Source organism: Phoca vitulina, unplaced genomic scaffold (assembly GCF_004348235.1).
Source record: "Phoca vitulina isolate PV1807 unplaced genomic scaffold, GSC_HSeal_1.0 scaffold35, whole genome shotgun sequence".
Classification (NCBI taxonomy): Eukaryota; Metazoa; Chordata; class Mammalia; order Carnivora; family Phocidae; genus Phoca; species Phoca vitulina.
The window spans coordinates 16,635,130-16,662,739 of record NW_022589738.1 but is presented as its reverse complement, the minus strand read 5'-3'; the positions used below and the strand labels follow the sequence as shown (position 1 = coordinate 16,662,739).

Below are 27,610 nucleotides of genomic sequence, written 5' to 3'. Positions count from 1 at the left end.
CACTCTGTGGTTGAAAAGATGGTGATGCATTCGTAAAACCCAGAAGCATGGTGCAAGGAGCAACACTGGGGGTAGAGGTTGGGTATGTTTGTTTTGACACATGAGGCCTTTGAACGTGGGTTGGGACATCTGTATGGTGAGGCCCACCAAGCAGGTAGAATCTTGGGATGTGTTTTCAGGAAGAAAGTCAAGACTGGAGATGTGGACTGTGAATCAAAGGTGCCCAGATCATGACCGGAATGATTTGGCTTATTCTACCACGTTGGAAGAGAGGCTCTGTTGAGGTGGTGGAAAAAGAAAGAAGATTGGATTTAGTGTCTGTACTTGGTTTTACTAGTGGAAGGAGGAAGTGAAGGTTGGTGTGAGGAGATGATATGAGCTGTCCTCTTGTTCTTTGTGTTCTGACATACTATCCACTCCTGGGTCTTTTTATTTGAATGGAAGTATGACACATTGCGAAGGAACAAGATGTCTACAGACTCTTTAGGGTCATTTTTTTGGGGGGGGGATTTATTTATTTATTTGAGAGAGAGAGAGAGAACGTGAGCAAAGGGATGCCTGGGTGGCTCAGTAAGTGAAGCATCTGCCTTTGGCTCAGGTCATGATCCCAGGGTCCTGGGATCGAGCCCCGCATCGGGCTCCCTGCTCATCGGGGAGTCTGCTTCTCCCTCTCCCCGTGTCCCTCCCCCCTGCTTGTGCTCTTTCTCTGTGTCAAATAAATAAATAAAATCTTTAAAAAAAAATAAGAAGCCTAGTAAGGGAGTATCAGAGTAAAGCAATTAAGTGAACATAAATATAAATTTTTATAAATATATATTGTTATTAATATAAAAATATGTATAAGAAAATATGTTTTGCTAAGGCAGTATTGTCACTTACATAATTAAATACACTTAGGTAAAAGAGATGTTCGTAGAATTTAAAAGTTGTGGATTTTCTTTCTGTTCGGAAGTAATTCTTTTTATTTGTCAGAGAGTGAGCACAATTGGGGGTGGGGAGTGGGAGAGGGAGAAGCAGGCTTCCCGCTGAGCAAGGAGCCTGATACAGGACTCGATCCCAGGACCCCAAGATCATGACCTGAGCCAAAGGCAGACGCTTAACCGACTGAGCCACCCAGGCGGCCCTTCTTGCTTGTTGTTTGATGACCTTCCTCACATGACACCAAATTTACACAAATGACAGACTGGAGGTAACAGAACATCCTGAACATTTATCAGTGACTTGCATTTGTTTTTATTATTATTCCTTTTTAACTGAAAGCTCATATTCCTGCAGCTTACTGCCCCCTGTATAGTGAGTCTTTAGTTTTATTAAACTATCCAAGAAGAAAAATGAAATGCAACCTCTATGGGGATCTTGGAAAGGCTTGTATAAGACTTTTCAATTCTCTCAGCCTCTTGATTTCAAATCTCACATCGGCAGATTCCAAAGGCAAACTGAGGTTAGTCATAATGATTTATTTGAAAGTAATTTTTAGGTGAGTAGGGGGGATTGTGATTCATAAAGACTCAGGGGTGCAAAAAACCAACTCTGAGTAAAAGACAACTTTAAAGCCTCTTGAAAATTTCAGCATTTCTGATTGGCTCTCTCTGATCAGGCTCTCTCTGATCAGTTTCCCTGAGGGAAGGCACAGTTCAAGGGATGTGTAGGGAATACATGGTCATCACGATATGTAACAAGACTGAATTTGTCAGCGGAGATACCTGGCAGGCTGTAGCAAGTACTGCGGAAAGCAAACACAAATAACCACTCTATCATCAAACTGTGTTTATTCAGCAAGAAACTGGTCTTTCTTGAAATATTTAATATGATAATTCTTGTTAAGGAAGGTCCATTCGGACAGAGGATACTTTGGAAAATCACTTAAGGGGCGCCTGGGTGGCTCAGTCGGTTAAGCGTCTGCCTTCGGCTCAGGTCATGATCCCAGGGTCCTGAGATCGAGCCCTGCATCAGGCTCCCTGCTCAGCGGGGAGCCTGCTTCTCCCTCTCCCTCTGCCTGCCTCTCTGCCTATTTGTTCTCTCTCTCTCTCTTTGTCAAATAAATAAATAAATAAGGCTTTTTAAAATGAAATGATTGGGAAAAAAGATCAGACAAGCTCAGTGGGCCAGTGGCTCAGACCTTGGTGGGACGGGGGTAGGGGGTGTTCCTTTCAGTTGTGTCTCAAGTGGCCTGAGACTGCTTCTCATGCACCTGTGGGCCCTGGGAAGGGGCTAAGGATCATATTTAGGTGACGCAAACGGATGATAATCCTGTCACTTCCATGGGGTTTCTATATCAGGTGCATTTTGTTCTTTTGTGGAACTGACCATCCAGAAATTAGCACATCTGGAGGAATTAGCCTCCTTTTTAGTTGCCTCTCCTATCCTGTGATGATTTCTTTTTTTTTTTAGGGGCGGGGGGAGTTTGGAAGAAGGCAGAAACAAAAGAGGCATGATGCCAAAATCGGCATTCAGTTACATGCAGCTTCTAATCAGAACGACATATTTTTAATGTTCATGAATCCTTGCTGGCAGAGAGATCTATGTTCGTTATAAGTCAAGTCACTGTCGCACTTCAAGGCTTGCTTTTATTTCTTGCCAGAACATCACTCTCTTTTTGGTTCGATGTGTCATATGTTTAGAATTTGTTGCTGTTCTGTTGGAATGTAGTTAAAACAATGTTACACCAAGCCAAGAATGTCAGAGGTTAATCCCAGTAGTTTTACTTCTAATTGTCTAACAGAATCATTGTTTGTCAAATACTACCAAGTCCAAACTAATCTATGCTAAAGAAAGGCTAATGATGAGAAACCTGCCATAAATTTGTGGTGAGGGTGATACCAGTTGTTCTCAGCTGAGAGCTGTCATCAGAACCTCATGGCCCACTGCAAGAATTTCTGATTCTATACGCCTGGGGCCAGATTATAAACTGGCTTCTACTTCCTAGTGAGTCCTTGGTTAAGAACACTGATTTCCACTAGGGACTTGTGTTGGCCCTTCAACGCAGTACTTTTTTAATATGTTTTTTATACTCTTAAGATAATCTGATCAAGCAAATGTAATCACAAAATGTGGCATTCATGTGTTACTCATTCATAATGGGCATGCACTACATCTTAGTACTGCATCCCATAAAGTGAAGGAGGCATGGTAGTAAGGTTGCCAGATAAAATACAAGATGCTTAGCTAAATTTGACTCTCAGATAAGCAATGAAGTTTTTAGTATGTCCCCAGATATTGCATGGGCCATACTTACACTAAAATTATACACTGTTGGGGTGCCTGGGTGGCTCAGTTGTTAAGCGTCTGTGTTCAGCTCAGGTCATGATCCTGGGGTCCTGGGATCAAGCCCCACATCGGGCTCCCTGCTCGGCGGGAAGCCTGCTTCTCCCTCTCCCAGTCCCCCTGCTTATGTTCCCTCTCTTGCTGTGTCTCTCTCTGTCAAATAAATGAATAAAATCTTAAAATAAAATAAAATAAAATTATACACTGTTTATGTAGAATTCAAATGTAACTAGGTATCCTATATTTCAGTGGGCTAAATGTGGCAACCCCAGAGGGTGGACCTTGGGGAAGGGATGGTCATTGGATGGAGCAGAGGAGAATTTAAGAGTGGAGGTAAGTCAGTGGCCTGTGAAGACAGGTGTTTGGTGCATGGTGGCTACTCAGTAAATATTTGCTGAAGAAAGAAAGGAGAGGAGGGAGGAAAGAAAAAAGGAGAGGAAAAGTGGGAGACAATGTCCGTAACACAATGCAGGCATCAGAAATGGTAGCAGGTACTTTGAGGGATCAGAAGAGGAAATTCCAGTATCCACTAGAGAAGAAGACATTTGAGTGGTACCTCCAGATAAAGATGGAAGATGAAGGCATAATAGCCAAAAGGAACAGCATGAGATAAAGGGGTAGGAAAGTGGTAGGGTGTGGAGTTGGGAGGTATTTGGGAACAGATCCTAGGGTGTGTAGGGAAAATGAGGCAAGAAGGCAATAATGCAAGAGGATCTAACAAGCTAGCATTTGGCGCTCATCCGGTGGCTGGGGGGGACCTGCATAGGATTATTCTTTCTTATTATGATCAAAAACGCAGAATTTTAAGTTTTGTATTCTTTTGCTACAAGGCAGGTGTCAGGCTATCTATATAGGAAAAGTTATTTTTATGAAACCAAAACTCCAAAGAGGACCTTTTGTAAAAATACAAATGGAATAGTCATTTTAGGGAAGGAATCATTGTAAACAATAAGAGGAGGAAAAGATACTCTATCGTGTCAGATTCCAGTGAAGGGTCTTCATATTTTTAGGATACAAACTTAGTAGTCACAGTGACAGGTGGCAATTCCAGTTGAATATTCATTCACCTAAGAAATACCTGTCTCTACACTCAGATGGATCCTAGGTCTGCAGTGTTACTAAAATGAACTAAACATACAGAAAATTAAGATAGAGGTAAGAGGTTGGAGCCTTAATTCTGGAAGGTGAATTTCTAAAAACCAAATTTAGTGGTACGAGCAAAGATCCAAAGCAAGTCCCAACTGAATGAAATGAAAATGCATTAAACATAAATGGATATATCATCATTTTGATCTAAACCACAGGGAAATGTTAGAAAGTTAAAGCTTGCAGAGTATAATCAGATAGCAGGCCCTTTAAAAAGGAAGAGAGATTTAAAATAGGAGGGTTAGGAGGAGCTTAAAAGCAGGCACGCGATGCCTGGACACCTGCCCTAATTGTCTTTATGGGGCAGTCAAGAAGACAAATGTTTAAAAATTTAAAGGGCAGATATAGTACTTCTGTTCTTGTTTTTCCATTTTATAGCATTATTTTTATTTATATACTTGATGATCTCAGGTTCTCTTCAATGTGTGCCAAAGACATGCCATCTTGCCCATTTCTTAGATATTCTAGAACAAATTCTTGCTGGTGGAGTTTCTGCCATTTATCATGGAGGACTATAAACACACAAGTATCAATAAATAGAAATTTTCGACCCCCAAAGGACACAGTTGAGAGATGCCACGGATACATTATTGAAAGCTCTCAGATGCAACTGTGCATTTCAAATGGCCCACATTAGTTTTCTGATAAACATGGCATTGTGACTTTGGATTTCTTGTTATTAAAAATGGTCTTGTTTAGTTAGGTCTGCCTTCTCTTTTCAACCCATAAATGGTGATGGCCTTCTTTGTTACCACAAAGAGCTTCTCTGGCCTCTTCGGAGAACCATATCTGAGAGAAGTGTGGGAGCATAGATAAGGAAGTGTGAGGGTGTGGGAGCATAGATAAGGAAGTGTGAGGGTCTGGGATGTGCAGGCCCCTAGGGGTGGGGGGTGGGTGCAGGGAATGCAGTGGCCCTGGAGGGGGCATTGCTGCAGCGGGCAAGTGGGCCCTCTCCAGAAAATTGCTTTTAGAGAACAAAGAGGCTATTCTTTGGGAAGAGCAGCTCCATCTTCTGTCTCTCTTTTTCATGGTGGCTGGCAGCTCTTCTCCCCATTTCTATCCCGTTTTGCCTATAACGCTCCCTCCTTTCCTTCACTTAAGTAATCTGTGGCTATAGTTCAGTGAGATATAGTTCAGTGCAAACTGTGGAAAGTGCTTGTATTTATTTATTTTGTTATGCGTTTATTTTTAAGTAATCTTTGCACCCAACATGGGGCTCGAACTCAGGACCCCGAGATCAAGAGTCACATGCTCTTCCAACTGAGCCAGCCAGGCGCCCCAGAAATTGCTGGTATTTACTTAAAGCTTCAAAACCCAGGTCCACAGAAAACAACTAATCCAATCAAGAAATGGGCAGAAGACATGAACAGACATTTCTGCAAAGAAGACATCCAAATGGCCAACAGACACATGAAAAAGTGCTCGACATCACTCGGCATCAGGGAAATACAAATCAAAACCACAATGAGATATCACCTCACACCAGTCAGAATGGCTAAAATTAACAAGTCAGGAAATGACAGATGTTGGCGGGGATGCGGAGAAAGGGGAACCCTCCTCCACTGTTGGTGGGAATGTAAGCTGGTGCAGCCACTCTGGAAAACAGTATGGAGGTTCCTCAAAAAGTTGAACATAGAGCTACCCTACGACCCAGCAATTGCACCCCAATGTTTATAGCAGTAATGTCTACAATAGCCAAACTAGGGAAAGAGCCTAGATGTCCATCAACAGATGAATGGATAAAGAAGATGTGGTGTGTGTGTGTATATATATACACACACACACACACACACACACACACACACACACACACACACACACACAGGAATATTATGCAGCCATCAAAAAACCCGAAATCTTGCCATTTGCAGATGGAACTAGAGGGTATTATGCTAAGCAAAATAAGTCAATCAGAGAAAGACAAATATCATATGATCTCACTGATATGAGGAATTTGAGAAGCAAGACAGAAGATCATAGGGGAAGGGAGGGAAAAATGAAACAAGACGAAACCAGAGAGGGAGACAAACAGTAAGAGACTCTTAATCTCAGGAAACAAACTGAGGACTGAGGGTTGCTGGAGTGGAGGGGGGTGGGAGGGATAGGGTGGCTGGGTGATGGACATTGGGGAGGGTATGGTGAGTGCTGTGAATTGTGTAAGACTGATGAGTCACAGACCTGTACCCCTGAAACAAATAATACATTATAAGTTAATAAAATAATAAAAAACAAAACCCAAAACCCAGGTCCAAGATCTCCTGCCATTTGTTAGAGCGTGACCTTGAGCATATCACTTAACTACTCTGAACTGTGCTTTTCTCGTCCATAAACTGAGTATTTATATTTCGTGCATTATCTGCCTCATGGGATTAGTGGAGATTAAATGAGAAAATGTATATGAAAGCATATCCTAGGGCTCTGATGATGATTCTGATTATTATTATTTGAAAGCTCTATAGGTGGGCCGGTTCTTTCCACCTAGAAAAATAGAAGATTCTTATTCAAAGTCTTACTGAACAGAAATCAGCACCAACTTGCTTATTTGAATTTTTATAATGAAGTACAAATGCAAGATAGATGGAATTTCTGAACAAGCTCCTGGCTGTTGAATAAATTTTTTATATCTTAAAAACTGTAACAATATAAGTATTTTTAAAGAGATATATAATGGTTTCTGAAAATACCTGAAATGCCCATGCTTTTATAGATGTTTAACTATGCAATTTGTTCTAAATGTCTAATCTTGAATGATTAAATAATTTGCATACTGTTTTCAGTGGCATGAATTAAAGGCTAATTGAAGTATAATTTTTTGCAGTAAAACTGTATCATCTTTTATGTAGTACATTTAAAAATATTCTAGGCCAGTTCTAATTTTATAGTTTTATTATTTTAATTTAATGTACCAAGTAATTAAAAATTGCTACAGAGAAAAGATGAAAATGATTTTAGTTCACGTCCCCTGAACAGAGTGAAAAGATGATGAGGAGAAAAATGGAACAGAGCTCAACACAGTTCCTGGCACATAAAGATATTCATTAAATGTTCCTTAATGAATAGGAATGAATAATTTCGAAGTATTTCTAGACTTCAGGAAAAGGTGCCATTCTTGGTGCTATATAAAATAGGAACAAGATTGCTTGACATCTTTATACTAAAATGCTTCCCTACAGAGGTCCCCCAAGCCACTTTGACTTGAACCACTAGACCCTCAGTTTGCTCTGCTCACCTTTTCTCTTTTTCCCTTTACTCTTGGAGTAGATTCTTAGGCCAGAGTCAGTCACAGATGTTGAGAGGCCATTCTCGGTGGGTGTCTTGCAAGCAGAGGCACCGCCTACTCTTTGTTCTGGACTGTCTCTTCAAGGATGTTTATATAGCACACGGCTTTTGAAGACAAAGTGCAGGTTTGCTCATAGCCTTGGAAGATAGAGGTGGTGTCTCCTTCCAGAACAAAGGGAGGACAGGACATGCTTACTGTAGTCTAATAAAGGCAATGTCTCCCTGTGAGACAGAAAGCAGGAATGCTTATTGTCCATTTTAAGGTTTGGGTCCCTAAGCTTAGGGTTCCTCTCCTGTAACGTAACCCACCACGTGGGCAGGAGTTACGTGGACCTTGCTCTGTCATCCCGTGGGGGTCGAGGCTCAGGAAACTGGTGTAAAACATGCTGATGTTCTGGCTGCTATTACTGCTGTGAGTTTATCTCTAACCAAGGCAATTTGTGTCTTCTACTAACATCCATGAAACTGTGGCAGGCTACCTTGTTAGTTCGCATGTAGGATAAAATCTCAAACCCTAAACAATTCCTGACAATAGGTTTCAGCACTATTTGGGTAAGTTGGCCGGTATGGTGTGGTGTAGTTGGCTCACTCATCTAGGAAGCGAACCCTTTTACTGCCAGGGGCTAACCACCATGGTGGGTATACTTGGGGACCCCGGGTCCATATTCTCAAGAGGAGAAGTGAAGGGGCATCATAGGGTTAGCAGTAAAAGATGGACAAAGATCCAGAAACTTTGGCCCAGAACACTGACTAAAACGATGACGCCTCTAATAACTCACTTTGTAGGGGTGGTTGGGTGGCGGGCAAAGAGGTTAGAGCAAAGAAGATGCCATGAAGCTTCAGAGCAGCATGAAGTCCTTCATGTTCATAGAAGCTGTAAGTCATGGTGTTGGCACCTATCATATTGAAGCTTATTAGCTAATTTTTTTTTTGAGCCAAGAGGATGCATTTTTGTGAGCACTTTGCTTTGAGGTCATAGTGCTTTGTTTAGTGTGCTCACATTGAGTGCTTGTTCTGGAAAAAGACATAGTGGCAGTGTCTGGCCTATTAGGTCACTCTGTTTGTGCCCCTCTTCCTTCCCTAGTCTTTATGGTTTATTAAAGTACTTCCCTAGTACCACTTAGGCAACTTTAATAACATGCAAGGATGGTCAATACCACGGACCTCAGAAGTCTCAGCTCCCTCAGGTACCCTCAGAGTTTGAACATAGTAATGCTGCCTCCAAGAACCAGCCCTTTGCCTACTTCCCTATTGTGGGATGGCATTCAGGGTTGTTACGGAGATGTGCTGTGACCTCTTCCTTGTTAGTCACCCGATGAAACAGTTGTGTTTGGTTCCACACCATAGGAACTTTTATCCGGCGTCATCGGATTTCGCTCCCACCTCCTGATGAAGATCAGTTTTATACTGTGCATCATTTCAATATCAATATAGACATCATCTTTTATGGCTGGACATTCAAGATTTATGACTGTGATACGTTCACAAAAAACTTTCTGAAGAAAATAGGAGTCAAATTAAACCCCCCGGGACAGTGTCCAGAAGATCCTTACATGAAGATGCGGAGAGAGGTAAGGAGTTGATACGTCCATGAGTTCGTGCCTTCCGAATGAGAATCCAGAAAGGAGAGTCAGTAAAGGGTATCTGCACTCCTGATGCAAATGTGAAAGAACTTTTGGGGTCATAGTCACTGGAGTGGTCCTGTTCTCCTCTAGGCTGGAGGGAACTCTGGGTGTTGACCTCAGGGCAGGAAAGCCTCACTCACTGCCCCCGACCCCACTCCTATCCATGGAGAGTCTCCCTTCCAGACAGTAGGAGTCTTCAGTGAGCCGCCCACATGGGACAAGTTCTAAGAGCCTGCAGTTGGCTTTGTGGTCACCGACAGTATAAGAGTTAGGTCCACAATTACCTGGCCTGTCTTTCCCCATTTTGGTTGCCTAACTCTGGGGAAAAATGTTTGCTTCTGCACTACTGATTTATTGCACCACGCCTTAGGTATACCTTTTTCTTTCTTCCCCAGGACTCCCAGCTCTAGCGATGGTGGCATCCGACATAGAGATGTTCTAGAGGAGTGGAGAGGGCCATGATTCTGGTGTACCCTGTTGTAAAAAGATGTTTGTCTTCCAAGTCTGACCCCAGTTAGTATAGGGAGGCAGGAACCAGTGTTAGTAGTAGTATTGTTGTCTTTCTATAGTTGTCTTTTTTTTTTTAATGATCCTTTGGCCCAAATTCTGTGTTTTTTACCGAAGAATCTGAATACACAGAAGAGCAAGTCTCAGGTGGAAGGTCACATACCTAGCCAGTCTTCTTACTGGGACTTCACCTCAAATCTTTTGCTGCCTACCCAGAATTTGATTATTGTCATTTTCTTTTTCACTGAAGTATGATTAGACAGAGTAAAATACACAGAAATGAAGTGTACAGTTGGATGAGTCTTAACAAATGCATACATCCATGTCATCCACACCCAAATCAAGATACAGAACGTGTCCATCCCCCCGGAAACTTCCCTCTTGGCTTTTTCCAATCACTCGCTCTTCCCACTCAGGGATAGGTAACCACTGTTCTCATTTCTATCCCTATAGATCAGTTTAGTTTCATTCCTATTGTTTCTAAAACTTGTAATTAATTTCCTTGCAGAAAGATAACATGAAATTTAGAATAAAATCCTCCTTTGATTCTGCTTTGATCTCTTGTTCAAAGCTGCGTGTAGGGTCATTCATCTGTTCCCACCTCCTGGCCCCAGCAGAGTTATCCTTTAATATTGTAGGCATGCAGCCTTCCTGAGAAATATGTGTTGTTGATCCTGGCATATTTAAGGTGAAGTTCCTATGGAATTATACCTGTGTATATTGGCATATAAGCAGATTTATAGTTTGGGTTTATTTTTATTTTTTCCAAATGCCCTAGATGACAGAGCCTAGATAAACATAAAGTCTATACAACGAGAAGAGAGAACCTAAAAGAAGGGATCCATATGAATTACCACATTTTGCGTATGGCTGCACTCATTTGCTAACAGTTGGTATTATACGATAGTGATTATGGATGATGATGCATTATATTAAGTACAGAGAGCATTGTGCCATTTCATAGGTTTATGATGAAAGAAATCTTTTGTGCCAGGAATCGAGAATAAATACCACGAACAGCCAAGAAATGTTTTAACTAATTTCCTTTCAGGTTGGGAAAATCATTTTTGCATTTATTCCCTCAGGGAGAAAGCTCTTCAATAAATATAGCAATCTGTGGAAAATTAGGAGTTTAATAAGAGGCTTTTATATTGACTTTAATGCATTTACTTCTCCAATGTTTGCTGCCTTCAAATATAAAGTTAAAATTAAACAATTTAACTTAAACTGAGAAGAGCCCCAATGGTGTATAATCAATAATGCATTTCTTAAAGGCCTTATAATGCAAAGAAACATTTTTCAGTTAATGAAAGCAGAGGTCGCATCATTTCATTTAAATATCCAGGATAAAGAAGAAGGATAAGAGCCTCTGGAAGGCCATGATGTCTCTCCCAGTCTTGGAGTAGGTCTGCCTCTAGACTGCCCCGGACAGATAAAAAATTCTGAGAACTGACAAATACGATCACATAACCCGATATGAGACTACTTCTCCCTTGCCAGTGAGCGCTTCCTTATATAACGATCCTATTTGGCTACATCAGATAGAATGGGGGCAGTTTTGCTCCAAGACAGGGCTGAGAACATGCAAATAGAGCCCCATCAGGAAGCCCACAAAAGTAGGGGTACCTGGGCTGGGGGACAGAACCCATGCAGCAGTTCTGTGCGGCTTTGGAAGTTCTCCATTTGCTCTGCTCCTGTTTCCACACCCTTCCAGATCCTTGATAGGTAAAGCTTTGGAGCAAAATAAAACTGTGACTGTGTTTCTTCCCTTTTACTTTTACAAAAATCTTTGGATGAATAAGAAGGATATACAGATATGAATTCTCAGTGAAGAGACAAACAGATTTTTGGGGGGGTTGAGATATAATTAATGTAGGCTCAGACATACAAATTTTAAGTGTACAGATCAACAAGTTTTGGAAAATGTATGCGGTTTAATAAGTGACACAAAAATCAAGATGTGGAATATTTCTGTCACCCAAGAAAGTTCCCTTCTCCCCCCTTCTGGTCAGTCCCCTACTCAGAGAGGCAACTACCGTTCCAATTTCTGTCACCACACATTAGTTTTGTGCGTTCTTACGCATTTTAAGTCTTGGAGCAAAGCCAGTTTTCAAAGACATCATCGAAGTGTATTTTAGGGTATGAAAATACTATTTAATCTCAAATGCTTCCTACTAGTGGATTGTCTGTATTTTTAAGGTGAAAACTGGCTGCAGGTGTATATACATGTATGTCATTAATGCATTGACATTTAAAAAAATATCACGGCATAATCAAGGGGCAAGATCTCTTTATGTTCTCTGATTGCTTGCATCCCAGAAGTGATGGTGCACAACTGCTGATCTTGACTTCTTTTTCTGTTTTCAGACACTAGACTGCATGGAGCCCTTACGTCCCTATGAGTCCTTTGACACCCTGAAACAGTTCCTTGAGTACGATAGGAAGGTGTTACGTTTTTTCTGCCTGTGGGACGACTCAGCCTCGGTGTTTGGGGACTGTAGGGAACTCATTCTGCATTACTTCCTGTCTGATGATACCATTGAAGTCAAAGAAGTGATGCCACACAACTCAGGCCGGGATGCTATGTCATTGTTCCTCCAGAGGAGAAAGCTCCCCAAGGTGAGCAGCAGACACAGAACCCCTTTCTGCGTTTGCCTGTGGGCTCAGAAACTCTCGTCACTCACTGTCTGGCATGTCGGGACCATGGACCATGTATCAGTTACCATGGATTAGTACAGGTGTTTAGAAAAGCTTCATTTTGTGCTAGTAAGATACTCTGTGAAAGTACCATAAAGGATATGACAAATGGAGATAGGACTATTCTGGGTTTCATTAAGGCAAGTAAAGGAAGAAAGTCAAATGCGAGAGAAAGTGCATATTCATCATGGAGTTCATAATCAGTCTTCTGAACGTAGAAGACTCTCTAGTTAGAACTGCTCGCGGGGTGCCTGGGTGGCCCAGTCGGTTGAGCATCCGACTCTTGGTTTTGGCTCAGGTCGTGTTCTCGAGGTCTTCTGCTCAGCGCGGAGTCTGCTTAAGATTCTCTCTCCCTCTACCCCCTCACCAATAAATAAATAAATACATCTTAAAAAAAAAAAAATTGTTCATGCCCTTGGGTAGGGCACTGGCCTCTGGCCTCTGGCCTCTATAGCCTACTGAGCAGATTGCATGGTTTTGGTCTGTGTTGTGAATAAACAAACACACACACGGGCACACATGCACACACACACACCCCGATAAGCATATGCACAGGAGTGACTCTTAGAAGAGGAGCCGGTAGCTACTGGCTAGTGTCAGGGACAGTTTTACATTTTATTTACTATTGAAAGAGAGTTGTGAGACTGATTCCTACACGTTTTTGGCCATTTGAGAGCTAATGTAACTTAGGTGCAGCAGAAACAGCACAGAGACAGAAGACCTGGGTTAGAATTATGGGTCTGCCACTTAAAAGCTGTGTGACCTTCAGCAAGTCACTTAACTTCTCTGAGTGTATTTCCCTCTCTCTAAAATGCTATAAACAAGGCCTCCCTCTGGAAGTAACTATAAAAGCTAAATGGGATAATATAGTAAACAAACCCACTAAGAACCTATAAACACTAGCAGGACACATAAAAACATAAAAGCCTTTCCAACAGTTCTGTGTTATGTTTCATTTGTTATTTGGATAAAATATATTTTTTAAATATTTTTAAAATTTATTTATTAGAGAGCACACGTGCACATGTTGGGGGGGGGGGGAGGCAGAGGGAGAGAGAGAAGCAGATCCCAGGATCCTGAGATCATGACCTGAGCTGAAGGCAGATGCTTAACCAACTGAGCCACCCAGGTGTCCCTGGATAAAATATTTTTTAACTTGCTTCTTACTGTGACTGAGGAGGTTACCGTGACACTCATTTCTGATACAAACAACCAATGGTTATTTGGTCCTCATGGGAGGCTCTCCCAGATTCTCTGAGCCCACCACCAGAAACCCTGCTGTGTTCCTTGGGCTGGGGGGAGGAGGCAGGATCTGTCCCAGAGGGGGCTCTGGACTATGCGCAGCAGATGGCCAGGATGCACCTGGGAAGTCTGTTTTTAGAATGGCTCTGACCGATACGCGAATTATAAAATAATAATGATGCACCTGACATTTGCAGTGTGTCTTGACATCAGTTGCTTCATTTACTCATTCATTCAGCAAATATTTATCAAGTGTCAGCTTTGTGCCTGCTCTGGGGTTACAGTGAGAAAGAAAATGGATTAAGTTCCGCTTCCTGGAACTTACATTCTCATGGGGAAGAGAGAAAATAGCAGTAGGTATTCCCTTGACACTCAAACATCCTTTGAGAAAGCGAGGAATCGGTACTATTATTGCAGTTAGATGACAAAACTGAAGTTCTCAGAAGGTAAATACCTGGCTCCAAGTCCTGTAGTTAGTAAGCCGTGAAGAGAGAATGTGCTCCAAGTGTACTGTTTTTCTCTGTTACGTGGCTTCCTTACACCCCACACCTCATAAATTCACACATTTGAACTTGCGTTTTATGTCACACGTTATCAGGGATGATTCAGGTTTCTCCATCGGTATGCGATAAACTGATCACTACCAATTTAGATAGGTTAGTTAAGAGATTACCCGCAGCTCACGCAACTGCTGGGACCACCTCCAGTGCACGGAACTGAGGAGTATCCCGGGTTGCTCCAGGCCACAGTTTCTGGTAGAGGCTGACTGCACTCTCTTGTTCTTGCTGCCTTGCCACGCCGCCTCTCTCTCGGCCAGCTAGTGTTTCCTGAGCTCAAGATTGGGTAGGATGCTAAGCTGAGTAAAGAAGGCAAGGCATGGTTTCTTCCTCAGGGCATTTCGTAGTTCAGTGCAGAGAAAAGGAGATGTCTGCTGATGAGGCATTTAGAGAACCACAAGGGGTGCTTTAACCACGTGGGAGGTGCTGTGAAGGTGTGGACCGGGGACAGGCCAGGAGGATGGGAAGGGTGAGGGGAAAGATGGGCCTTTATTAGGGCCTTGAAGGATGGGTGTGGAAGTATAGGGAGAGGTAGATGGAGGAGGATGGCAGAGAAGAACTGTATTAGGGAGAGGATAACTAAATTTCCCTCTACCCTTCAAAATTCTTGCCTGAGACCATGTCCCACCACCACCCCCCACACCTGTAATAACAGACAGATTACCAGGAGAAAAACCAACAAACGTCTGATTACCTGCATACCTCCTGTATGGAAAGGAAAACGGAGTAACTCCCTGAAATGGCCCAGGCCACCACCTTAAATATCATCTCCACCTAAAGATGGAACAAATTGCCAGGGGAGGTGGGAAGGAGGCAAGTTATAGGGGGTCAGCAAGAAAAGCACAGTAAATAAGAGGAAGGTTGTAATGCAGATTTATGTGTCATCTTTTCTATTAGTCAGAGGTTTTAGAGATTTCGAGTCTTCTTTCTTTTCCTGGTACACAGAGGGAGACACTCTTACAAATGGAGATTTCTTTATGGATGTAATTTTTTTTTTTTTTTTACAGAAGGGTAATTGTACTCAGCTTTTCCTGTGTCTGCTGTTTCTTAAAAATAACCAGCTCAAGGGGTGCCTGGGTGGCTCAGTCGGTTAAACGTCTGCCTTTGGCTCAGGTCATGATCCCAGGGTCCTGGGATCAAGGCCCACATCAGGCTCCTCGCTCAGTGGGGAGCCTGCTTCTCCCTCTGCCTGCCACTCCCCCTGCTTGTGCTTGTTCTCTCTCTCTGACAAATAAATAAATAAAATCTTAAAAAAAAAAATAACCAGCTCAAAATAATCAATACACCCAAGAGGCATATTTTGGGGTGGTGTGTTCGCCTTCACATACAATGCATATTTCCCACTTGAGCCCCTCACTATGACCAGCTTTGTGTTTAGTAGGCCATCTACCACACCTTGTTTGGATTTTGTCTTCCAGTATGGCCCACCTGGAGTCTATCAGCCAGGCCAGATAACAGATCGAACAGTTCTTAATGTGTACACTGGCTTGACAAAGAGCCGAGCGCATGGCTACCTGTTGGATAAATACAAGGTGAGGAACCTCACGTTTTGTTGCTATTTCCAGTGTAACTTTCCTGGAACCTGAAATGTGCAGTGAGTCACAGATTCTGTTGTGAGATTGAATGAAGTTAACGGTTTGTTTTTTGTTTTTTGGGGTTTTTTTTGCAATTTTTTTTCTTTTGGGAAGGGATGCCTAGGTCTTTGGAGGGTCTGTGGTGCCAACACTTTGTTCCTTTGTTTTTATTAGCTAGGAAAAGTAGATCAAGAGTTTTACAAAGATTGTGACCTGTTCATAGGAGCCACCATCAATGTGTGGGGAAGGAAAGTGCTTCTTTGTGACTGTGATGAATTTACAAAGACTTATTATAAGACGAAATATGGAATTGGTAAGTGATACGTATGTCCATTAGAAAATAAAATTTAAACTTCAGAATCTTTGTTCCCTACGTAAGATTTTACTTTTGAGTTTGAAAGGCTAAGCTCATAGTAGCTACCATTTATTGGACATTTGCTCTCCGTCGGGCATTTGTTGGCTTCCTTTTTCCTAACAACGATTCTAGGCTCATTATCTCCATTTTAGAGGTGAAGAAACTGAGGCTTAAAAGGGGCTAACTTGTCGAAGGTTATGCAGTGAGTAAAGGGTGAGCTGAGATTTGAATTTGCCTGCCTGATGCCAGAGGCTTTGGTTTTCCTTTATAGCCAGTCACCTGCCTTATTGCAATATGGGGTCAGTGTTTTCTGGTCAAGCAACTGAAGTGGGAATCTGAATATTTTTCTTTTCACTGAATTCTTGCTTACTACAATGGTTATACTGCTTATTTAAGTTCTCTGGGGAATTCTCTTGTGCCAATTTGCTCTACCTTTTCTGGTGAAGCCTGGCTACATTTCCAGCTTTTCTCTCTTCTTGGGTATCAGTTCTGTTCAGATGAGTTCAGTTCAGAATGAAAATGGGTGATTTATTAAGAACTTACTAGGCACAGGTTATTGTAGTAGGACTTAGGAGCTACGGAGTTAAAGAGTTTCTTGGGCTGGAAGGAGAGCAGAAACCTACAGCACATCGGATGGTGTTATGAGGATCACAGAAGCAGGCGGAGGATCTGATATGAAACCTGAAAAACAAACCCCTCATTTGTGAAACCTTTCAGCCAGCTCTGCCCCTTTCCTGGGCCCTGTTCCAGGTACCTGCTGGCGCGAGGCTAAGTGGGGGTGGTGGGAGTTGCCGACCTCCCAGGTTGGGGTTTGGCTGGGGTGGGAGTGCTTACTCCTGCACTCCTCTCCGAACCTTGGAGTGTTCATGTGAGCACACTTTTCTGAAGGAGGAGATAGAAGCCAGAAGCACAGCTTTCTAAAAGACAAAGTGCTTTTTCTCTAGAATGAGACGAGCACCTCATGCATCTTGGTGTCCCATTGTGTAGAGTTCCTGGCCTCCTGGGAATCTCTCTCTCTCTCTCTCTCTTTTTTAAAGAGTTTATTTATTTATTTAGAGAGACTGAAGGGAGGCACAGAGAGAGAGGGAGAGAGAATCTCAAGCAGGCTTCACGCTCAGTGCGGAGCCCGACGCAGGGCTCAATCCCAAGACCCTGAGATTACGACCGGAGCCAAAACCAAGAGTCGGATCCTTAAGCAAATGAGCCACCCAGGCGTCCTCCCTCCTGGGAATCTTTATATCATGGGAGAAGGCACATAGCACACACAAAGGGTTGGAATTAAAAACACTTTGAATTTCACTCTTCAGTTCATTAAGGGAATCTGTTCCACTGCATCTGCATGCCAGATTAGTCAAAATGTGTGGGGCCAAATTGGTGGTCTCTCCTAACATTCGTCCTCTTTTGTGGACACCGTTGGGCATATTGGTTTTGGGGACTGTGAATAAGAGGCAGCCAGGAATGTGAGTGTGGTGGTTATTGTAGGGAAGTTGCTGGTGGCCCATAGGTCCTTGGGAAGGAGAATTTGGTTTTTAATAAATGTCAGTGTCTGTTTAGAATCAATGTCTTCAGTGTCGACTTAAAATTGGAAAAAAAATATGTCTAAAAGATGAGTTAACCAAAAACATTGACTCGTGTCCTACTGAAAGATCTTAACATAAAGGAGGAGGCAAAGTTTCCAAAACATCATGTGATCCCTTCAACCTAGAGGCCAACATTTGGTTGATGTTTGTCCATCAGTTTGATTTTGAGACTATAAAGGTGGCATTTGGGAAAATGAACATGGTGCTGGTGAGACATGGTACATTGTTAGTTTCTTAACATGTTGGCAGGGAACTTGCCGAGGCAGAGTGAATTCACTGGTATACTCTAAATCTAGCTGTCCTCGGCAAATGGATCTGCTTCAGATGCCTGATGGTCCATTTCTGTTGAGCCCTAGTGCTTAATTTCTTTCTGCTCACTTCTTTTGTTTACCCTATAGGATTATGTATTATGTAAAAGAAAAAAACAGTTTGTGCCTTTAAAGCTAATATAACATGAGCATTATGCATTTAAACAGAAAATTATGCAAATGCAAAATTATGATGCATTTTATAGTCACGCTGACTTTTTATATTTCTCATAACATATGTTAAAATATCCCATTTAACAGACACAATTATTACACAACATTTCTTGAGTAACAACAGTGTATTAATGTAAGTAATGACTAGAAATTATATCCATGATGTAGCGGGGGTGGGGGGTGGGTGGGTTGTGAATCTGTGTTCTCTGATACTCTTTCCATTGCCTTTTCTGACTTTTTGGTAAGGTTAAATTAAGATGCTTAATGTTACTTAGATACAGTTACTTCTGACATATTCATTTTGTATGTAATTCATTCTGCTTCTCCAAATTCATAAGACCAAATTCTATACATTATACTTTGGTATCCTCGAAGCTCAGACCTGAACAAAGTCCTGTCTATAACCAAGGTCAATAATTGTGGTCAGTAGAATGCCCAGTGTCTCCACTCAGCAGCCCCACAGGAAGGAGCTGACAAGTCCTAACCACACAACCAGGGACCTCCTAAGCGGAAGCCAGGGGGGAGATTCGTAAATGCAGCCTTCGTACTTTTTTCCAAGAGCTATCTGTACCCCGGTGTAAAGCCCAATTTGCCTCCTAAAACGAGAAGATTCTTTTGTGCATTTAAGGATTCCAAGCAGAAAGCAATTCCGTCAACTTCTTGCACAAAACGTTCCAATGTGACTCCCCCGCTAGGCAGCTTGGCCATCCTGCTGACCCTGGCTCACCTGCTGGGCAGGAGCATGTCGCTCCCTCATTATTTCGTGTGGATGAACACGGACTGGCAGATGGAGGCCTGTTGGACTTTCCTGTAGCATAAAGGTTAGAAAAGGCTCCAGGGGCTCCAGCATGTGTTTCCTTCACTGAAGGAACAGGGGGACTTGAATGTAAACTGCTCTTACCTAGAATTCCTGCCTTGGGTTATTATTTCTTTGCTAGAGGAGGACTTGGTGATCATCCATTCTTAGTGGCTGGGACAACCAAACGAGTGAAAGACCCAGCCGTTCCCATTGCTCTTGAACACTTACTAGGCTGTACTGACATGAAGGCTGAGCACAGTTCTTAAAGCATCTTTAATTTTGTGGTGTTATTACTGGCCTCTCGATCAATTCTGAACTCGGTGCTGGAAGCAGTGAGACATCCAAGATAGGAGTTTAATGGTCATTCGAGCAAACGAGCCATCCCAGGCTACAATGACGGAGTAGAATTTGCTTCTGGTTGCACCACGTGGCCTTAATGGATGGAACAATTTTGCCCCTTTGTCTTCCCCTATGAAGTACAGAGGATTGAGGAATGGATGATCCCTAAGGATTTTCTAGCTAGAGCTCAGAATATATGTGATTCACTAATGATTTGACCCAGAAATAAACATCCCACCCAAACCATTTGACCTGGGTATTAGGTACAAGGGGGGGGGGTGGGGTGGAATTTGCTTTGACATTCATGAAGCTTGAGCTTTAGGGTTCTTCCTTTGCAGGAGCCCCAGTCCAAGGCCCTGGACCTGATTTTGTCTTAATAATTTGGCATTCTTTGTATTGAAGAGCTTCTCCCAAATTATGTAAGCTCCAGGCCTCCCCACATCTGAGTCTGTATCTGGGTTACTAGAACATACAAGATGAACTTTGAGGTGATCGAAGGCTTTTTTTCCGGTACGGTTTCCAACTGAGATGGCAAATAGTAGATCACTGTGAAGGGTCATTAAGATTCCTTTGAAAAACATACCACCTTTCTGTAAATTTGTTAGAATCCAGTTAATCGTGGGTAGACATTCAGTATATATGTTTTTACAAGTCGCTTGGAATTAGAGGAATCAGACAATTGGAAAGACAGATGTGTCCCAGAGTTCAGCAGAGTGCCGTTGAAGAAGATATTCGGGAAGGTGCTGTGTACAAAAACGTTATCATTTTTCATGTAGTCAACGAATAGTTTTTAATACCTGAAACATGCAGGATGCTGGGATGTTGGAACACCAAAGACAGGAAACATATTCAGGGGCAAGTCTCAAGCCTTGTGAATGTACACAATTACCCAGAGAAATGAGCTCTTGGGTCAGAGTATCCAGAAAGATATACGCGGGACAAAAAGTCAGGCAAGATGGAGTGGAACCGTTCTCGGCTTTTATACACTAGATGGCACTGTGGGTGCAGAGGAAAGCTCTAAATTGGTTCTTTTGTTACTTAAATCTGTTGCAAAAATTATGTAGTTGAGAAAACAACGCTGTTATAAAACCTATAATTTGTGGGGGGGAGGTATAGAATGCATTCTTAATTACTTTGTGATTCAGTACGTGTCCTCTTTTGGTTACACTGTTCAGATTAGTATGGAGAGTTGTCCCTATGGATATGTACCCTGTTAGGAGAAACGGATCATGCCCCAATTTTCTAATAATCACATAGAGCTTTCTCTACCAGCCCGTCCTTTCCCTGAAATGACGGTACCAGTCAGTGGCGCGTTTGATTTCACAGTTAGCGACGATAGGGTCTACTGCAGTTCTGCCGAATTCCAAGATTTGAACTTTCCTCTTTATTACCCAGATTTTAATTGCCACAAAAATAGCAATAGGAGAGGCTCGCCAGTCACTTCTGTACTGGCTGCCTGGCTGCTTCCTTTCACTGAGCCAGTGAGAAATCTTTGCTGGCATTTTCTTTGCCAATATGTCTTCTGTGAACGGTTTCTGTTAAGATAGAACAATACTCTTTTGGGGATTATGCTTGAGGGGATTTCGCACAAAGGCTAAGGAATAAGGAAGTCTAAGGAAATGTGAAAGCTGAAAATGTCTTCAAATCAGAGTTAGAAATAGCCTCAGACCCTTAGCCTTTTGATCCATCAGTTAAAAAAAAAAAAATCCCTCAATTTTAAGAGTTGGGTTGCTTTGGATGACAAATTGATGCACACTTTCAATTATGCTCTAAATCTACACTCTTGTTTCCGTTAGGACTTTGACAGTGGAAAAGGAAATCTTTGCTTATATGGAACTACTTTGAGTCCCAAATGGCACCACCTATGGGATACTCGAGCTTGGGTGAGAAGTAGAAATTAGATTCCATGAGTTGTTTTGTTGTTGTGTTTTGCTTTTGGAAAGATCCTGGCATTTTCTTTGCCCTTTGTGGTGGGACAAACACAAGTAAGTGACTTGGAGCTATCAGTTGAATGGGCTCTTCGCTCTAGAGAGAACACTTGCTTCTCAGACATTATACAGCCTCACAAATGAGGGCCTGAAAGCTGCCAGGTGGTTACAGATATGTCCCCAGCTCTCTGTCCATCTCTCCTTCCTCACAGATGATAAGGACGGAAAGAAACTCAATGGTATTTCCACATAACACCCCCTTTGAGCGAGTAAGCAGGGATTATTTTTAAAGTTTTGTGTATTTGTTTTCGGTTTTATTTTTGTGTGGTTTTTGTTTTTTTTGTTTGTTTGTTTTGTTTTGTTTTGCTTCGTCACATTTTAGTACAATTGCAATCTTTTCTTGGGCAGTCATAAGAGCAATCCAGAGCGGTGGCTGGTGAGAAGTTTTGGTTTTGTTTTGTCACTAGATGGGGAAGTGCCATGGCCTGGGGTTGAGTTGGAGGAAAGAGAGAGGCCTGAAAAAGTTGGACACAGGAGGAGGGGACAGCGGATGGGGAAGGTAAAGGCAAAACAGGAGTCAGTCCTGTTTGGAAAGGAATTTGAAGAGTGAGTGTTGACTGAAGAGAGGAGGGGGCTAAGCTGCAGGTTAAAACAGGCGATGGGTGGCAAAAAGTTCCAAGTTTGAATTTTCGTTATCATTGGAAAAATCAGGGAAGAACCAAAAATAGTCAGACATGGAGGTGTGATGACAAAAGATAAATGTTTACTTATTCGACATAGGCAGTTTCTTTTTTTCTTTCTCTGTTTTGAACCAATGGCGATTATTGAGTGAGTTCTGTGGTTTTTGTAAACATGATTGAAACCTACCCTCACAGGATTTGCTGTGTTTTGTTTGAAAGAGTTTAAAATAGTCCACAAAGATCTCCATGTCCATCTTGAAAACATAACAAACCTTTCAAAACAGCCACAATCAGGGCAAAAAAAAATATTGATGTTTCATTGGCCTTTGTTTTGTTGTAGAGAACTTCACCTCGATTCCATGCAAGGCTCCACCTCCTCCAAAAATAGAAAGGAAATTTCCACCTTATACCGGCTTTGGTTCTGAAGAGGATTCTCTCCGCTCCTGCATAAGCCTCATGCCTACACCTCATCAGAAGAACTTCAAGAAGTTCCTGGAAAAAGACAGGTGCTTGAGGGAACCATGATTTCAGTCTGATCTTTCCCAAATGTGTTTGGGGTTTATACTGTAGTCCTCATGGCGGAACACGTGGCACTCAGCTCATGTGGTTAAGAGTTCAGGAACATGCCATTATAGCTTTTCAATGAAACTGATTAACATCCAAGTATTAAGAGGTTCTTTGTTGAGTGGTTATTTTATTTCTGTCCCAGTTTTATTGAGGTATAATTGACATATAACATTATATATATATTTTTAAAAATTTATTTATTTATTTGTCAGAGAGAGAGACACACACACAAGCAGGGGAAGGGGCAGGCAGAGGGAGAAGCAGGCTCCCTGCTGAGCAAGGAGCCCAATGCCGGACTTGATCCCAGGACCCTGGGATCATGACCTGAGCCGAAGGCAGATGCTTAACCAACTGAGTCACCCAGGCGCCCCAATATTACATAATTTTAAGGTGTAACACAATATTGGATATGTATATATTTTGAAAAAATGATCACCATCAGAAGATTAGAAGAAAGTTACCTCCCACAGTTAACAATTTTTTTTCTTTTGTGATGAGAACTTTTAAGATCTAGTCTCTCAGCAACTTTTCAATATACAAAAGGGTATTGTTAGATACAGTCACCATGTTGTGCATTACATCCCTAGGACTTACTGATCTTACAACTGGAAGTTTGTACCTTTTGATTCCCTCTACCCATTTTGCCCACCCCCAACCCCCCATCTCTGGCAACCACCAATCTGATCAGTTTCTATGAGTTTGGTTTTTTGAGATTCCACACATAAGTGAGATCATACAGTATTTGTCTTTCTCTGTCTGACTTATTTTACTTAGCATAATGCCCTCGAGGTCCATCCATGTTGTCACAAATGGCAGGATTTCCTCCTTTTTTATGGTTGGATAATACTCCATTGCGTATGTATATACCACATCTTCTGTATCCATTCATCTGTCGCTGGACACTTAGGTTGCTTCTGTGTCTTGGCTATTGTGCATAATGCTGCAGTAAACACAGAGGTGTGGGTATCTCTTTGAGACAGTGATTTCATTTCCTCTGGATATATACCCAGAAGTGGAATGGCTAGATCATATGGTGGTTTTAACTTTCTTGAAGAACCTCCATACCGTTTCCCAGAGTGGCTGCCCCAGTTCGCATTCCCACCAACAGTGTGCAGAGGTTCCCTTTTCTCCACTTCCTCACCACTGAATGGTTATTTTCTTTTATTATTTATTATTTTTATTTTTTAAAAATATTGGAACACTCCACAAATTTGCTTGTCATCCTAATGACACAGGAGTTATGTTCATCTTTTCTGTATTGTTCCAACTTTAGTATAAGTGCTGCCAAACTGATCGCTTGAGTGATTATTTTTAATGTGTCATCTAGAAGCCCTTAAAACTGTATTATCCCCAATCATGTTGCCTTTCCATACATATATCTCCTCAAGATGGTCCCTAGGAAGTGGTATAGAGTAGGGGTCAGCAAAATTTCTCTTTAAGAGTCAGATAGTAGATGTTCTTGGCTTTGAAGGCCATACGGCCTCTGTTACAACCACCCAGCTCTGTCATCATAGTGTGAAAGCAGCTGTAGAGTCCATAAACAAATGCGTGACTGTGTTCCAATAAAACTTTGTGTATGGACACTGACATTTGAATTTCATATAAGTTTTACATATCACCAAATAATATTCTCTTGATGTTTTCACCCGTTTAAAAACGTGAAAACCATTCTTAGCTCACAGCCCACGCAAAACCAGGTGGCTGGCCATATTTGATCCACACACTGTAGTTTGCCTACCCTTGGTTTAGAGGCTTTAGTGACTCTGAAGTATTTTTCAGGCTATTATTTGACAAATAATGTTTTCCTTTGAGAAGTTTGGCTGAGTTTACTAACCGTAGATTGCTCCCATGGCCGAATATAATTTCAAAAGATGGACTTTCAAAAGTATTCCTAATATATACAAGGAAAAATCTGTCGCTCCATCGTGTGTATAGAATGTGGGCACTGCCCATGGCTACTTTTTTACTTCTGCAGGGAAAGCAGGCCCTGGAAAAAGAAGTTGGGGAAAAAAGTGGTCGGAAGATGTTGCAGTTGTTTGCATAGGATGTGGGTTTACCATTGAAGTCCCATGTGAGGGGAGTACTGAGTCAGGAGAACCAGTGGAGAAAAATGATAAAGGAACATGCAGTAAGACCAGGAGAAGGAGATGAAAAAGACAGCATCCTGAATTTGATATAAAATTTAATGGGATTGGATACAATCACAGAACATTTTGACATAGAATAATCATTTTGCCGTATTTGTAAAGATGGTGAAAATATAGTAAGAATTGTATAGACTGTCTAAAAGGTTGTCTTTGCCCTGACATTATGGCCTTTGCAAACTTTTAAGAAATAATCCTTGGGGCACCTGGCTGGCTCAGTCGGTGGAGCATGTGACTCCTGATCTCGGGGTTGTACATTTGAGTCCCATGTTGGGTGTAGAGATGACATAAAAATAAAATCTTTAAAAAAAAAAACAAACCTAATCCTTTATTTTGAAGGACTTTAGGGTTCTGTTTTTTAACTTTTAGAATTGATGTTACTCCCCACAGTGGTAGAAACACTAACTCGTGCCTCATCCTAGACCTATTAAGGCAGAAACTCTGGGGAGGGGGGTGGAGGTGGTGGGACCCGGTACTGTGTTTTAACCAGCCTTCCAGGGTCTGATGCGCACCGGACTTTGAGAACCACTGCTTTCCATCACATAAGAGGGACCCCAACTCATACTCCATCCTCCTTATGGATAACAGAGTTTATAGTGAGGTTCCAGGGCAGGACTTCTGATGGATACTTTTCACCAGCTGCTGTTTTTTAGGGCAGCCACCCGAAGGAGGCGGGCAAGAAGAATGTCCCTATTGTAAAAGGAGAGGAAATTTTTCTTATAAGTAAACAAGATGAAATATGATCTAGGGTGTTGCTTCTGGAACCCGGGGGGGAAAACAGCTCCTTGTGGGTAGTTGCCTTAGTCTCTCTTTCTGTCTACACCGCATCAACTTGCCCACAGAGCATGGACTGTAGACAGCATTCCACGTTCTCGTCCTGCTGTCGGGGCTGGACGACGGTGGTACAGGCACAAATGTGTCTAATTTTGTTTCTTTCTGTCCACTGCCCGCTCTGTGCCAGGAATACACTTCCCTCAAGCTCCTCCCACACAGTGACCTTGTTTCCATAGTAACTGGCACATTCAGCTGGAGACTTACACATGAGTTTGAATAACTCAAAGTTTTAAAACTGTGAGAACCTAAGGAAGACGATCCCACAAAGCATGCAAAAAACAGTTTCTTCATGCAAATAAACTGTGAATTGTGATGTGCAGTTGTGTGTGACATATGTTGATTATATGTATGTTGCTGTTAGAAATTTCCTAGGTGCTAATCCTTGTATGAGGTTACTGGTGATCTACTTTGAATCGCTGGAGGAGGAAATAGTTCCAAATTAGAGCATATGAGGTTTTTGATGGAATGAAGGTCTTTATTTTCTGGGTAAAAATTCACTGTGGTGGCCTGCTGGGCAGATTGTCTAGTCTGATTTGGGAGAACCAGAATAATATCCTTCTTGCTGCGCTGGTAGAATTACTCTGTTCTCTGTGTGCTCACAATACTCTGCTGGTCATACCTCTAGTAGTAGTAATAATAATAATACTTCTACTAATAAGCAATTTGTGATTATGGTGTGTGAACTACTTTATAATACTTGATCTCATGTACTCCTCAAAACCACCTCATAGAGTAAATAATATTATCGTACCCATTCTTCACACGAGGGAACTGAGGGTCAGAGATGTTGTGCAATTTGCCCAAGCTCACCCAGCTAATTTTTAGTTGAACTGGGATTTGAACCCAGAGAAGTCTGACTCCTGGAGTTTACCTTTCTTGCCCCAGAGCCTGTACTTTTCACAGTGTGTGGCAATTACTTGTTTATGTAATCGTGGTGTCCCCCTAGATCAAGAGCTCCTTGAGGGCAGGGACAGGCTTTAGTGCTTCCCTCAGAGTTAGAACAGCGCTGGCTACATGCTTGGGGCTCATTAAATATTTTGTCCAAGAAGAGAAGGAATGGATAAATAAGTAAGCAAAGAGAATAAGCTTCACCCTTCCAGTTCTTATGGATAGAAGAGACAGATGACTTCCCACCAGGAAGGCTATTATCCCAGACTTGTGCTATTCATAGCCATAGAGTATCCCAAAATTCACGGTTTAATCTTAATCTCTGACTTGCTTCAGATGTTGTCCACCTGCTGTCTCCATCAGTCATGCTGTTTTCTCTTAAAAAGTTATTTTCTCATCAATAAAAATAAGCCTTCATGTCTCTTCCAACCCCAAGAGTATATAGCTTTCGCTGTTTTTGAGGTTTTCGGTGGGTACATAGCCCTGAGCGAACCATTCATTTTCCTGGTCAACAAATATTCACAGGGTACCTGCCCGTTTGCCAAGCACTGATTTAGGGGCTTGGGATCCATCAGTGAACAAAGCAGACACGCAGCCCTACCCTCATAGGACTTAGTCTAGCTGAGGGAGGCAGACAGTACACACCACAGAAAACCCCTAAGTGCATTCTGTAAGTGTGGAGAAGGTATTAAGTACCATGGACAAAGTAAAGCAAGTAAGAAGTTGCTATGAGAAGAATAAAGAGGAACTAACAGGGCAGTGCTGAGGAGCACCTCTGGTTTCATTTTTAAAATAGTGTGGTCTGGATGGGCCTTACTAAGGAGAGGAAATATGTTCTGGGCAGAAGGAACAGTTGATGTAAGGGCCCTGAGCAAGAAGCAGGCTGACATGGATAGAAGATGTGAGTAAAAGGCAGAGTAGATAGATTAGAAGAGTTAATGGGGGATCGGATGCAGTAGGGCCTTGCAGACCATTATAAGGGTTCTTTTGACTTTGAGTGATAAGCGGAGCTGTTGGGAAATCAGAGCAGGGGGTAGAGACTTGATCTGATTTACATATTAAAGGAATCACTCCAGCTGCAGTGTTGAGAGTAGAGTGTGGAAGGGCAATGGCGGGAGTAAGG

At 42.1% G+C, this 27,610-nt stretch overlaps 1 protein-coding gene and 1 pseudogene across 2 annotated transcripts in view; one reads left to right on the top strand and one right to left on the bottom strand.

The window, feature by feature from the left end:
- EFHC2 (EF-hand domain containing 2) overlaps positions 1–27,610 on the top strand; it is a 191,347-nt gene that overhangs the window by 76,722 nt on the left and 87,015 nt on the right. For both annotated transcript variants that reach the window (XM_032426549.1, XM_032426550.1), the window contains exons 4-8: positions 9,037–9,260; positions 12,189–12,440; positions 15,736–15,849; positions 16,066–16,204; positions 22,395–22,560. In XM_032426549.1, the coding sequence (XP_032282440.1) occupies positions 9,037–9,260; positions 12,189–12,440; positions 15,736–15,849; positions 16,066–16,204; positions 22,395–22,560 (895 nt within the window). The remainder of the gene's footprint in view (positions 1–9,036; positions 9,261–12,188; positions 12,441–15,735; positions 15,850–16,065; positions 16,205–22,394; positions 22,561–27,610) is intronic.
- Positions 23,809–23,918, bottom strand: LOC116646203 (annotated as a pseudogene).